General features: G+C 55.8%; 1 protein-coding gene across 3 annotated transcripts in view; it reads left to right on the top strand.

Moving 5' to 3' along the window:
• ITPR3 (inositol 1,4,5-trisphosphate receptor type 3) overlaps positions 1–11,922 on the top strand; it is a 63,786-nt gene extending 51,864 nt beyond the window's left edge. The window contains exons 41-59 of one of the 3 annotated variants that reach the window (XM_036887066.2): positions 148–322; positions 525–712; positions 941–1,141; positions 1,281–1,391; positions 1,893–1,988; positions 2,101–2,202; positions 2,289–2,375; positions 2,886–2,996; positions 3,094–3,286; positions 3,507–3,632; positions 4,078–4,250; positions 4,958–5,122; positions 6,301–6,493; positions 6,974–7,078; positions 7,167–7,294; positions 8,164–8,329; positions 8,977–9,137; positions 10,347–10,508; positions 11,113–11,922. In XM_036887066.2, coding sequence (XP_036742961.2) covers positions 148–322; positions 525–712; positions 941–1,141; positions 1,281–1,391; positions 1,893–1,988; positions 2,101–2,202; positions 2,289–2,375; positions 2,886–2,996; positions 3,094–3,286; positions 3,507–3,632; positions 4,078–4,250; positions 4,958–5,122; positions 6,301–6,493; positions 6,974–7,078; positions 7,167–7,294; positions 8,164–8,329; positions 8,977–9,137; positions 10,347–10,508; positions 11,113–11,181 — 2,712 coding nt within the window. In that variant the 3' untranslated portion in view covers positions 11,182–11,922. Of the gene's footprint in view, positions 1–147; positions 323–524; positions 713–940; positions 1,142–1,280; positions 1,392–1,892; positions 1,989–2,100; positions 2,203–2,288; positions 2,376–2,885; positions 2,997–3,093; positions 3,287–3,506; positions 3,633–4,077; positions 4,251–4,957; positions 5,123–5,609; positions 5,670–6,300; positions 6,494–6,973; positions 7,079–7,166; positions 7,295–8,163; positions 8,330–8,976; positions 9,138–10,346; positions 10,509–11,112 lie in introns of those variants that run through there. The other 2 variants (XM_057494177.1, XR_005025130.2) reach the window with 2 other exon arrangements.
• Positions 11,923–12,528: the final 606 nt, after the last annotated feature.

Below are 12,528 nucleotides of genomic sequence, written 5' to 3'. Positions count from 1 at the left end.
CCAGCCTAGTTTGGGCATATCTGGGGGACCCATCTGTGTCTCATCCTTGTTCTAGCAGCAGAAGTCAGAGCCCTCCAGGGCCTCACCTAGGGTTACTCACAGCCAGGCCCAGTGCTGAGGCTGCCCCCTATTTCACTCTCCACCCAGAAATCCTTCTACAACCTGATGATGAGCGACAAGAAGTCAGAGCACTTCTTCAAGGTGCTGCATGACCGCATGAAGCGGGCCCAACAGGAGACCAAGTCCACAGTGGCCGTCAACATGAACGACCTGGGCAGTCCACCACGGGAGGACCGGGAGCCGGCAGACTCCACCACCAAAGGTTGGGGTGGGGCCGGGGGCAGAGGGTACAGGCTGGGGGTACGTGGCAGGGTGCAGGGATGAGGGGGACATAGGGCAGGGATTAGGCCTTGGGGAACAAGGCAAGATGTGGGTGCAAGTGACTGCAAGGCAAGATGTGAGGGTGGGAACACCAGGTGGGAGGTGGATCTGGCCACTTCCAGCAGCCCCACCTCACCCTGCAGGCCGCGTAGCCTCCTTCTCGATGCCTGGCTCCTCATCCCGCAATTATTTGCTGGGTCCCAGCCTGCGCCGGGGGCACGAGGTGGGCGAGCGTGTGCAGAGCAGTGAGATGGGCACATGTGTACTCATCATGCAGCCCATCCTGCGCTTCCTGCAGCTCCTGTGCGAGAACCACAACCGGGATCTGCAAGTGAGTGCCTCCCACACGCCACTCCTTCCCCTGCCGGCCGGCAGCACGTGGACCCCCATGCCTGCCATCCAACTGTGCACAGATGCTCTGGGCCCATCATCTGGCCTGGGCACCACTACTCTGTGGCTGGCGATTGCCCCACTCCTGCAGTATACAGGATCAGGGTCCCCAGGCAGTCCTGTCCACCCTGCTGGAGCCATGCCACATCCACCCTTCTGTGCTCTGCAGAACTTCTTGCGCTGTCAGAACAACAAGACCAACTACAATCTGGTGTGTGAGACACTGCAGTTCCTGGACATCATGTGCGGCAGCACCACAGGTGGCCTGGGGCTGCTGGGGCTCTACATCAATGAGGACAACGTGGGCCTCGTCATCCAGACCCTGGAGACCCTCACTGAGTACTGCCAGGGACCCTGCCACGAGAACCAGGTGAGCCTTCATGGTGGCAACAGTGGCTTTGTGGATGGGTGGGTGGATGGAGCAGGCAGGCCGGGGAGAGACAGGCCTCTGGACCTGCCATGATTCTGAGAGGGCCTGGGCCCCATGTCTTCCCACTGTCTCCTTTCAGAGCTGCATTGTGACACATGAGTCCAATGGCATAGACATCATCACTGCGCTGATTCTCAATGACATTAGTCCCCTGTGCAAGTACCGTATGGATCTGGTGTTGCAACTCAAGGTGGGCCCATGGCAGCCCATGCAGTCATGCATGGGTGTGCATGTGGTATGTGTGTACATATGCATGTGATGTGTCAAGTGTGCATATTAGTATATGTGGTGTGTGCTGTTTGTGTGTGTGAGATGGGCTTCACGTGTGCAAGCATGTGGCAATGTGTACAGGTTGCATGGGTGTGATATGTGCACATTTAATGTGTATATACAAGTGAGTGTGTGACAAACATGCTGGATGGACACTTACTTGAAAGTAAACATTTTTGGTTTTCCCTGAGGACCCCCCGTGTCTGCTGTTTGGGGGTTGAGTGTGCTTGCCACCGGGTTGGGAGTGAAGGTGGCCTGTCGATGGGAATGTGTCACAGGTCTTAGCCCTGGGGGTCAGTGGAAAATGGGAAGATGGTGGGACATCTTGCAAACCAGGAGAGGCTGTTATGGAATGAAAAGTCTTGTGGGAGGCATGATGAGGACCCTCAGACTGTGGCATGACTGCCCCTCCATGTTCCAGGACAATGCCTCCAAGTTGCTCTTGGCTCTGATGGAGAGCCGGCATGACAGTGAGAACGCTGAGCGCATCCTCATCAGCCTGCGGCCCCAGGAGCTGGTGAGGCTGGGCTGGCAGTAGGAGGGAAGGCAGACTGGGTGAGATGTGTGGGGGTAGGGATTGGGCCCAGCGGCCCAGGAAGAGGGCTTTCCAGCAGCCACTGCCCCGCCAGGTGGATGTCATCAAGAAGGCCTATGTGCAGGAAGAGGAGCGTGAGAACTCGGAGGTGAGCCCACGTGAGGTGGGCCACAACATCTACATCCTGGCACTGCAGGTACCACAGCCTCCCCCCACCCGGCTAGCGGTCATTTTTCCCCCACGGCAAGCACTCCCCCCTGACTTTGCTGCCCTGTCACTCAGCTCTCCAGGCACAACAAGCAGCTGCAGCACCTGCTGAAGCCAGTGAAGCGCATCCAAGAGGAGGAGGCAGAGGGCCTCTCTTCCATGGTGGGGGCCGGACAAGGCTGGGGTGGGGTGGGGCTTTGACCTAGGAGGCGTGGCTGGGCGGGAGAAGGGATGGGCTAATATCTGGGGGCGGGCCCAGCAACAAGGGGCCGAGACCCAGTCTTGGCCTGAACTAGGATCAGAGACTGGGCTATAACGGGGGGACGGGGCTCAGGACGAGAGGGGACACCCGGTAGCCAGGGGTGAAACCCGGATTGAGAGGTGGGAGTGAGGCCGTGGGGCAGGTCTGGAAATCTGGGACAGGGTTTAGGGCTCACGTGGGCAGGACTGCAGAGGGCGCCATCTGTCCTATAGGATTGCCTACACTTGGTCCTCTACCTCCGCTCTTCCGCTTTTGGGCTAATTCCTGGTTGGGCTGGGCTCGGTTTGATCTGGCTGGGGTCACTGAGGTGTAGTTAAGGGCTGGAGTCAGGCCTGGCCCATGGGGCTTGGGTGCCAGACCTAGTGTTGGGGGTCTGCCGGGCCTGACCTCAGTGCTTCCCCAACCCCCAGCTCAGCCTCAACAACAAGCAGCTGTCACAGATGCTCAAGTCCTCTGCGCCAGCACAGGAGGAGGAGGAGGACCCCCTGGCCTACTATGAAAACCACACATCCCAGATAGAGGTGGGGCCTGAGGGCAGTAGGGGCGCCAGGAGTGAGGGCTGTGAGCGTGGCCCTTCGTGTCTGGAGCCCGTGTCTGACCATGGGCCGGTGCACCTAGATCGTGCGGCAGGACCGCAGTATGGAGCAGATCGTGTTCCCAGTGCCCGGCATCTGCCAGTTCCTGACAGAGGAGACCAAGCACCGGCTCTTCACCACCACAGAGCAGGACGAGCAGGGCAGCAAAGTGAGCGACTTCTTCGACCAGTCCTCCTTCCTGCACAACGAAATGGAGTGGCAGCGCAAGCTCCGCAGTGAGGACCCGCGGGGCGGGAGGAGGGCCTGGAGCTGCTGCTCACTGATGCCCCCGGGCCTCCCCCACCTCCCCACCCTCACCCCTACCAGGGCCCCAATCATGGTTTCCTCCTGATGTGGGGCCTGGCACCTGTGTGGGCAGAGGGGCCATGTCTGGTAGGAGATGGTGTTCATTAGAGAGCCCCCTTACAGCCAGCCTGCCCCCACTCTCCTCCCCAGGCATGCCGCTCATCTACTGGTTCTCCCGCCGCATGACCCTGTGGGGCAGCATTTCTTTCAACCTGGCAGTTTTTATCAACATCATCATTGCCTTCTTTTACCCCTACATGGAAGGCGCGTCAACAGGTGAGGACATAGGGCTGGCAGACAGGGATTCTGGGGTCCATTGTGCTCCCCCCACCCCTGCTGCCACCAGGTTTGGGCAGAGCCTGGGGCCGGCCAGGCCTTGAGGGGTTCAGATGCAGAGTGGTGAGAGGCACCCCTTGTGGGGCCCACTGGGCTCTGCACCCCATTATGGGGAGGCAGACGTAGACAAGTGCAGTCCAGTGGGACAGATAGTGGCCGTGACTCCTGGATTCAGTGCTTGCACACACAAGCCAGGGGCCAGATACGGTAGCAGTAGCTGGGTGGGGCCTCTTGCCTTAGACTTAAAGACGCAGGTGTGATGGCAGAGGGGCCCTAAAACCAGGTGACCAGGAACTTAATGGGGAAGGATTACAGGGAGGGGTGGCTTCCTGGGGTCTATGGCGGACTTAAGCAAGCCGCCTTCCCCTCTGCTCCCTGGCCCCAGGTGTGCTGGGCTCCCCGCTCATCTCACTGCTGTTCTGGATCCTCATCTGCTTCTCCATCGCGGCCTCATTCACCAAGCATTACAGCGTCCGCCCCCTCATTGTGGCGCTCATCCTGCGCTCCATCTACTACCTGGGCATCGGGCCCACACTCAACATCCTGGGTGCCCTCAATGTGAGTGCCAGAGGAAGCTCCACCCCACACCCTGTGCCCACTGCACAGCTGGGCCTGAAGCTGGCCTACTGTCTCCCAGCAGCCCCTGCTCTGCCCCACCCCCGTCCCTAGGGTGGGATTCCAAGCTCCTCTGGGTTAAAAATCCATGGTCAGGACCACTCCATGCCTGCTCTGCCTCCCTGGACAGCCTGGGGCAGCTGACACTTGGAGATAGCTGGCCAGGGGTCACTTTGGGGCACCAGCCTCAGGGCTGTTACGTACATGGTATTAGTTGTGTGTTGCTCAAAGGTACTGTTGGTGTGGTAGATATCAAAGATTTTTATGTTATGACAGTTTTTGGACAGATGGAAATAAGGTGGCCTGAGCAAGGGGGTGCCTTTTGTTAACTTACCCAGTCACCGTAAAGGCCAAGGTTGGTCTTTTCTGACCCTGTCCTTCTTTACCTGCATCTCATTTTCTTCTGGAACCAGGCACCGTGGGGTTTCCTTCTCTCCTCTTCTATCCCAGGAGCCCACTTGCAATTAATACTAGAAGCATTTTTGTTAATGCTGTGTCTGTCAGGCTGAGCAGGTGTAGCTCAGATCCACTCCACAGAAGACCCAGGCTCTGAGCTGGACACCCGGTGGGCATGGTAGCAGGGAGATCAGCAGAGGACGGTCAGGGTGGGGAGGAGGGCACTGACCCACTTGCCTTACATTTGCCCCCAGCTGACCAACAAGATCGTGTTTGTGGTGAGCTTCGTGGGTAACCGTGGTACCTTCATCCGGGGCTATAAGGCCATGATCATGGACATGGAGTTCCTCTACCACGTGGGCTACATCCTGACTAGTGTCCTGGGCCTCTTTGCCCATGAGCTCTTCTACAGCATCCTGGTGAAGTCTTCTGGGGGCCTGGGATCAGGCAGGGGGTGCAGGGTGGTTGGGGCTTCCCTCCAGTTGCTAGCAGGTCCCCAACACCAGTCTCTCTGTCTAGTCCTCTTGCTGCTAGAATGGAGGAGTGGATTTCCAGAGTCTTCCTCTACCTGACCCCAGCCTGGCCTTCAAGGCCCTGATGGCCACTCCTGGCCCGTCTTGACTCATGTCCCTTCCATAGTTCAGTGGTTCAAGCCTGGACTCTGGAGCCAGACCACCTGGGTTTGCATCCCAGCTTGGCCACTACTAGCTGCATAACTTTGGGCAAGTTTCTTAACTGCTCTGTGTCTCAGTTTTTCCATCTGTAAAATGGGAATAATTAACATCTCCCTTCTAGAATAATTGTGAGGATGAAATAAGCTAATACACAAAAGTCACATAGCATGTGTCCAGGCATGTAGCAAGCACACTTTAAGAGTTGGCCATCCTTCCTCTGTATGTGGTACAGGCATACTTTGGAGATATTGCAAGTTCCAGGCCAATGCAATAAAGCAAGTATCACAATAAAGTGAGTCAAATGGATTTGTTGGTTTCCCAGTGCATGTAAATGTAACATTTACACTATACTTTAGTCTATTAAGTGTGCAATAGCATCATGTCTAAAAAAAAATGCATACCTTAGTTAAAAAATACTTTATTGCTAAAAAATGCTAACCATCATTGTGCTTTCAGTGAGTTATCGTCACTGACCACAGATCACCATAACAAATGTAGTAATAATGAAAAAGTTTGGAATACTGTGAGAATTACCAAAATGTGACCCAGAGACACAAAGTGAGCAAATGCTGTTGGGAAAATGGTGCTGATAGACTTGTTTGATGCAGGGTTGCCACAGACAGTAAATTTGTTAAAAAAAAAAAAAAAAAAAAGCAGTATCTGTGAGGTGCAGTAAGATGAGGTGTGCCTGTGTTCGTGTGCCCATACCACCCCTCATGCTTCCCCTGGCCACCCTTTTTCCTTGGCCTTAGAACCCTAGGTCCCTCCCAGAAGCCTCCTTAACCAGGCCCAGTGCCCTGGTTAAGGCTGCCTAGGTGCAGACCCTATGGGGGGAGCCTGTGGGAAACCATGGGAGCACGAGCCCCTGGGTCCTTGGGTCCAGCAGCATCCCCAGCCCCTCATGGCCTCTCCCTGCCCTGCAGCTCTTTGACCTCATCTACCGCGAGGAGACACTATTCAATGTCATCAAGAGTGTGACCCGCAATGGCCGCTCCATCCTCTTGACTGCCCTGCTGGCCCTCATTCTGGTCTACCTCTTCTCCATCGTTGGCTTCCTCTTTCTCAAGGATGACTTCATCCTCGAGGTCGACCGGCTGCCCAGCAACCACTCCAGAGGTCTGGGGGCTCCCCTCCTGGGTGGTCTAGGGGATGAGAGGGTGTGTACAAGTGTGACATCAGGACCAGGACCTGGGAGTGCTTATCCCACCAGCCTCCCTGCCTCCGTTTCTCCTCTGGGTCCTGGGGAGGTCTAGTTCACACCAGTCTGCCTCCCTCTTCCTGGGACAGACTGCAGGTGGGAGAGCTTTAGGTTTCTGGCTTCCTAAGAAGCCACTTGTTTGCAAACCTTGTCATTCAAGTTAAAGTCAGTATTTGCAGAGGCTGCCAATGCTTGGGGTGCAGGCCATGCTCCCTGCCCTTAGTACACAGCCCAGTGGAGCCAGGGGCGTGAAGACCCTTCACTTGTAGTCAGGCAGAATGGGGATCTGGCAGGATCAGGGAAGGCTTCCTGGAGGATGTGAAGCCGGGGACAGAACCAGGGAAACGATAGGGCCGGGCAGTTGGACTTTCTGGTGACCTTGTCTGTGTCGCCTCCAGCCAATCCTCTGGGGATGCCACATGGAGCTGCCACATTCATGGGCACATGCAGCGGGGACAACATAGATTGTGTCTCAGGGGTCTCAGTGCCTGAAGTCCTGGAAGGTGAGGGTGGTGCATCCTGGGAGTGTGTGGTGGGTGGGTGTGGAGGGAGGTGGCCTGGATTGGGTATGAGCACACACTCCGCTTACAGAGGACAAGGAGCCAGACAGCACAGAGCGGGCTTGTGACACTCTGCTGATGTGCATTGTCACCGTCATGAACCATGGGCTACGCAATGGTGGTGGCGTGGGAGATATTCTCCGCAAGCCGTCCAAAGATGTGAGTATTCCCTGCCCCACTCCAAATCCATGTGGCCCGAGCCCTGGCTGAGTCGGCAACTGAGGGTCCTGCCTTCAGGGGCACAGCCAGGCAGAGCACCCTCAGTTTTCTATGTTGCAAGCCTACCCCCACCCCCACCCCCTTCAGCTGCCTTCCTACCTGGTCACTGCACAGCTACAGTGTTGCTGAGCCCTTCCCACCTCAGGCTGCTCAGGCATCCCTGCCAGCTCACTGTAGATGCTCTAGTGAAAGACCCTGGCAACCAAGTCTTTCCCAGGCCTGGGAAGGCATGAGTCAGACAGCAGGCGGGTCCCCAGGCCACATGGGTCGCATCTGCAAGGCAGAGCCCAGCCTGCTGCAGGAGACAGCAGGGGTGCAGATGAGTCGGCTCTATAGGAGGCCTCAGGTTTTGGCTCAGCCAGCCTAGCCTTCTTAGTGGTCACTCTGTCCCCGGGCACGTGGGGGAGAGAAGCCGCCTCCCAGGCCAGACACGGTTTCTAGACCACGTGAGACCAGGCATCCTGAGGATGCAGCAGAGGAGTTAAAGGCTGGAGGTTACCCTACCCAAAAGTTAGCGTCTGACACAAGCCTAGACCCATACTTAGCTTCCCATGCGAAACTCCTACAGGCTTCACCCTATTGGCACCCTTCTGAGTCCACTGTTCCCATAGCCACACTCAGGGCCTGTGATTTCAATTATCAGAGATGAGGCTGGGTCCACCCCACCATCTTCAGGGCCCTGGGAGCTGGAGGTCCCCATTCCCTCCTCGGGTCTGGGTCCCCCATCACAGCCCTGACCCCACCTGAGTCCTGCCTGCTGGGTGAGCTGGGAGATGGCTGGGCCTAGCCTCCATGCCTCGCCCCTGCAGGAGTCCCTCTTCCCAGCCCGGGTGGTCTATGACCTCCTGTTCTTCTTCATCGTCATCATCATTGTGTTGAACCTCATCTTCGGGGTGATCATTGACACCTTTGCTGACCTGCGCAGTGAGAAGCAGAAGAAAGAGGAGGTTCTCAAGACTACGTGCTTCATCTGTGGTGAGGCCCCTGCCTCTGAGGCTATAGCAAGGGGTGCCACTGGGGCCAGTGGCAGCGGCAATCTGGCCCTTCCTGGGTCCCTGTGGCCACTGGGGAAGCCTGCCCTTAGGGCTGAGGCTTACGGCTATTCGCTAATCACAGTACTGGGGACAAAGGATCCAGCCTGAACTTGGAGTAAAAGGGAGCAGGGAAGGGCTTCAGAAACCATTCCTTCAAAACCTTTCAGTTTACAGAGGGAACAGAAGCCCTCTGTCCTCAGACCAGGGCTTTGCCCATCCTGCTATAAAGTGTTAGTCCCTCACCAGCCACTGCAGGCTAAGGAGCAGGTGTCACCTGTAGGACAAATCCCTTGTTCAGCTTTTCCTGATCCCCTGGGTTCTTGGAATTTGGGTGTGTGCTCCCATAGTCCTCAGCTGTCCCTGCGGAGCTGCAGCTGTGGCAGGGCGGGATCTCCCCGGCTAAGTGGCTGCTGCTTTAAATAGAAGTGACCTAAATAGCCCAGAGTGGCTGTCGCGTGCATCCATCAGACTTTTGAGCCTGAGAACAAATACCCCCACTGTATCAGGAGGCAGCGTCTGCTCCCCCAGTTGGCCAGTTGGGGGGCTCCTGGAGGCTGATGGTTTCATCCTTACCCTCTGCATCCTCAGGTCTGGAGAGGGACAAGTTTGATAACAAGACGGTGTCATTTGAGGAACACATCAAGTTCGAGCACAACATGTGGAACTACCTGTATTTCATTGTGCTGGTCCGTGTGAAAAATAAGACAGACTACACAGGGCCCGAGAGCTACGTGGCACAGATGATTAAGGTGTGGGAGGAGCAGTTGCATCTGCCTGCCCTGACCCTGGGGGGCTCAACAAGACAGCTGTAGACACTTGTTGGAGGGGAGGGCTGGCCGAGGAGCAGAGCAGCAGCTGGAGCCAGCCCTTGGCTACTCGGGAGCCCGCCAGCTGCCGGTGCTGCTAGGGTCTTTGCTTCTGCGCTGGCTCTGTTGTCAGGAACCCATGTGCCCTGAAGGACGTGAGAGGCGTCCCTGGGCCTATGGGTGCATGATGCCGAGGGGTGTGGAACAGGGCAGACCCTGCCCTTGGCTGCCGCCTGGTGGGCCATGCTGAGGGAGCCTTCTCATTTTGGTGAGAGTTAGGGCAGCTTCCCAGAGCCTGGACTGGCCCAGGCCAAGAGGGAGCCTGGAACATCTGAGGAGGAATCAAATTTATTCTGTCCAATTTTTATAGTAACGAAGGGAATGAAGGCAGTGAATAATGGGCAAAAGGTCTTGTAACCTTTCAGGTAAAGGAAGTCCATTAATTTCATCAAATGTTGTGCATTTTCAAGTTACTGCACAAATAAATTGCAGGCTAAAAGGAAAGACCGATTTAGTGGGGGAATAAAAGGAGTTATATTTGTTTTTTTCTGTAATTTGAACTGATCTTTGAGTACAGGTTTATCAGATGGTCTGCGAATTCACAGCTTTTGGCAAGGAAGTAGAAAACTGTGTGGTGTCCCCCTCACACTCCTCTTCTGTCCTGGGAAATGCGGCTTTGCCTCTCAGACACAAGTCAGATGCCAGCCATCCTTAGCAGAGCCTCCCGCTCCCTCAGTGTGCCATCTGTCTGACTCGAATCTTCCTGGAGTGTAGGGTGTGGGGCATGTGTGTCAGGGTGGGGCGGAAGGAAGGAAGGAAGGCGATTCAGGGTCTGGGTGCAGAGGCCTTCCTCCACCTCTCGCAGGGTGTTAGGAAAGTAAACAGATGGTGCTGATACTGGTGAAAGACTTGAGGCCGTCTAACAGAAGCCAGCCTGTCAGTGATGTGGCCTTAAAGCCTGTAGAGGGTTCACTGCCAGCTTACTCTGGCCTGGGGAGGACCCTGGCCAATTCAGATTTTCCCATAACACATCCCTGGGGAGTAATTTTGCCAAGGGTGTGGGCAGCAGGCTCCCTCTACATTACTGCCTTTCTAAACAAGGCTCTCCTTGGCTGGGCCCAAGCTGGCTCACCCACTGGTGATCTTTTTCAGAACAAGAACCTGGACTGGTTCCCCCGGATGAGGGCCATGTCTCTAGTGAGCAACGAGGGGGAGGGGGAACAGAATGAGATCCGGATTCTGCAGGACAAGCTCAACTCCACCATGAAGCTGGTGTCCCACCTCACTGCCCAGCTCAACGAGCTCAAGGAGCAGGTGTGCACCCAGCCCTATCTCGGCCCCACCCTGGGGACCCACACTGGGCAGCCTCTGACTCAGAGGCTGCAGCCTAGGCTGCCATGGGGGAGGGGGTGCGGGTGCTGGTGCCTTCATGCCCCCCTTTCCTGATGGCCCCATTCTTGGGTCTAGGGTAGAAGACAGGTCGCACTCCCCTCCATGGAAAGCTAGACTGGGGTCTGAAAGACATGGTCAAGTGGACCCTTCGTCCCCCTTGCTCATCCCCTTACTCGTAGCAGCTGCTAGGGAGTCCCTCTGAGGGGTTCACTGGCAGTGGGGGAGGTCCAGGCATCCTTCCGCTTAAGAGCCCATCTTGCTGAGAGCAACCTCTTTTCCATCTGGCAGTGACTAAATCATGTTAGGCAGCCCCTCTTAGGAAGGCTGGTTTCCCAGCTGCACCAAATTAGGGGTTTGTTGACACACTAATTGAGGGTGAGGGGTTGGAGCTGACACCCTCATTGCGCTGAGGGCCCTTGGCCTGCCACCAGTGCTGGGTCCACAGGGTGGGCACCAGCTCCTCTGCTGAGCCTGTGGAGAGGGTGCTGGGCAGCCTGACCTGACCTGCTGGCATGTTTAATCCTAGATGACTGAGCAGCGGAAACGCAGGCAACGCCTGGGCTTTGTGGATGTCCAGAACTGCATGAGCCGCTGAGGAGAGCCACCGAAGGCCTTAACAGGGATCCTTGTCACTGAAGAGCTGTGATTTCCCTTGGGTGGCCCAGCCAGCCTGCCAGCCTCAAGGCCAGGTGCCCACCCAGCCTCCAGCTCCCATTCTGCCAAACACCCCCAAGCCACTCCAGGCTGACCATTATGGAAGGGGAGCCACAGAACTGACACAGTCCTGCCTAGAGCCCTTAAAAATGACTCAGAAACTCACTGGGACTTGGCTTCCCTTAATGCCTTAGAGAAGTTCACTGAAAGGCCTGTTGCTTTGTCGCTTAGAGCAACTGACATGCTCTGTACTCCTCGTGGGTGACCAAGAGAGGGGTCACCTCTTTATTTCAAGCACTACATTTTGGTTGCTGCCCACCTATGGGGAAGGTGCAGTCATGTTATTGCTAGTGATTTTACGGCTTTGTTATTTAACTTATTCATGAATGCTCTGCTCAGCCCTGGCCCTGGCATGGCTACCCCCATGCCTCAGATCTGCTGTAGACAGTGTGTGAAGCCCAGGCCACCCCTTCTGGAAGCCCCAGGAGGACTGTTGACCCAAGGATGGAGAGCCTTGTTCCTGGGACCTGCTTCTTCCGGGCCTCCTGGGGAAGTTGCATGCCCAGGTGACAGGGCTGGGGTGTGTTGAATGACTGGTTTTTGACTGCTTGTTTTTTCTCACAAATCCTTTGTCCTGAAAACTAATAATGTTAATTGCCTTAAATAAATTAATAGAAATCTAGTCCAATAGAAGGGATGCTGCTTCCTGTACCCCCAGGGGCTGGAGGGGTTAACATGGCACACTGGCTGAGGACAGAATCTGAGCCCTGCCTGCTGGCCTGCCTTGCTTCAGGCTCTTAGGAGATGCTCTCAGTGACGTCCGGCTTGCACTGACTCCTGGACAGAACTGTACTGCAGTGTAACTGATTTCTGTCATAACCCTAAATATTTTGTGTGTATTTCAAAACATACTGAGGAGTCCAGGTACAAACAAGGTTAAAAACCCACTTCAGTGTCTTCCCAACAAGGGTTCTGTTGGCTTGTACCCTACCTTCTCAGCCCTGTTCCTGACAGAAGACAGCTCAGGAGGGGAACTGGATGCCCACAAATACGAGCTAAGGCTTCATGGAGTAATAAGTTTGTGTCCCTGGCCAAGGCCTGTCTATAGCTCTACTCTGTCTCTTATGCCAAGTTGATACATAGGTTTTCTACGGGTCAGGGGCAGAGGACCAAGTTCTGTCCTCCTGACTTGGTGGGAATGAGGGCCAAGCAGGCTTTTCTCATCTCTGCCATACCACCTCCTGCTGCTCTGTTTGCAACAGGATGCCTTCTTCAATATTTACCGCTA

This window comes from Manis pentadactyla, chromosome 16, assembly GCF_030020395.1.
Source record: "Manis pentadactyla isolate mManPen7 chromosome 16, mManPen7.hap1, whole genome shotgun sequence".
NCBI classification, from domain to species: Eukaryota; Metazoa; Chordata; class Mammalia; order Pholidota; family Manidae; genus Manis; species Manis pentadactyla.
Note: the sequence above shows the minus strand (reverse complement) of the source record. Positions and strands in the feature narration are given on the sequence as shown.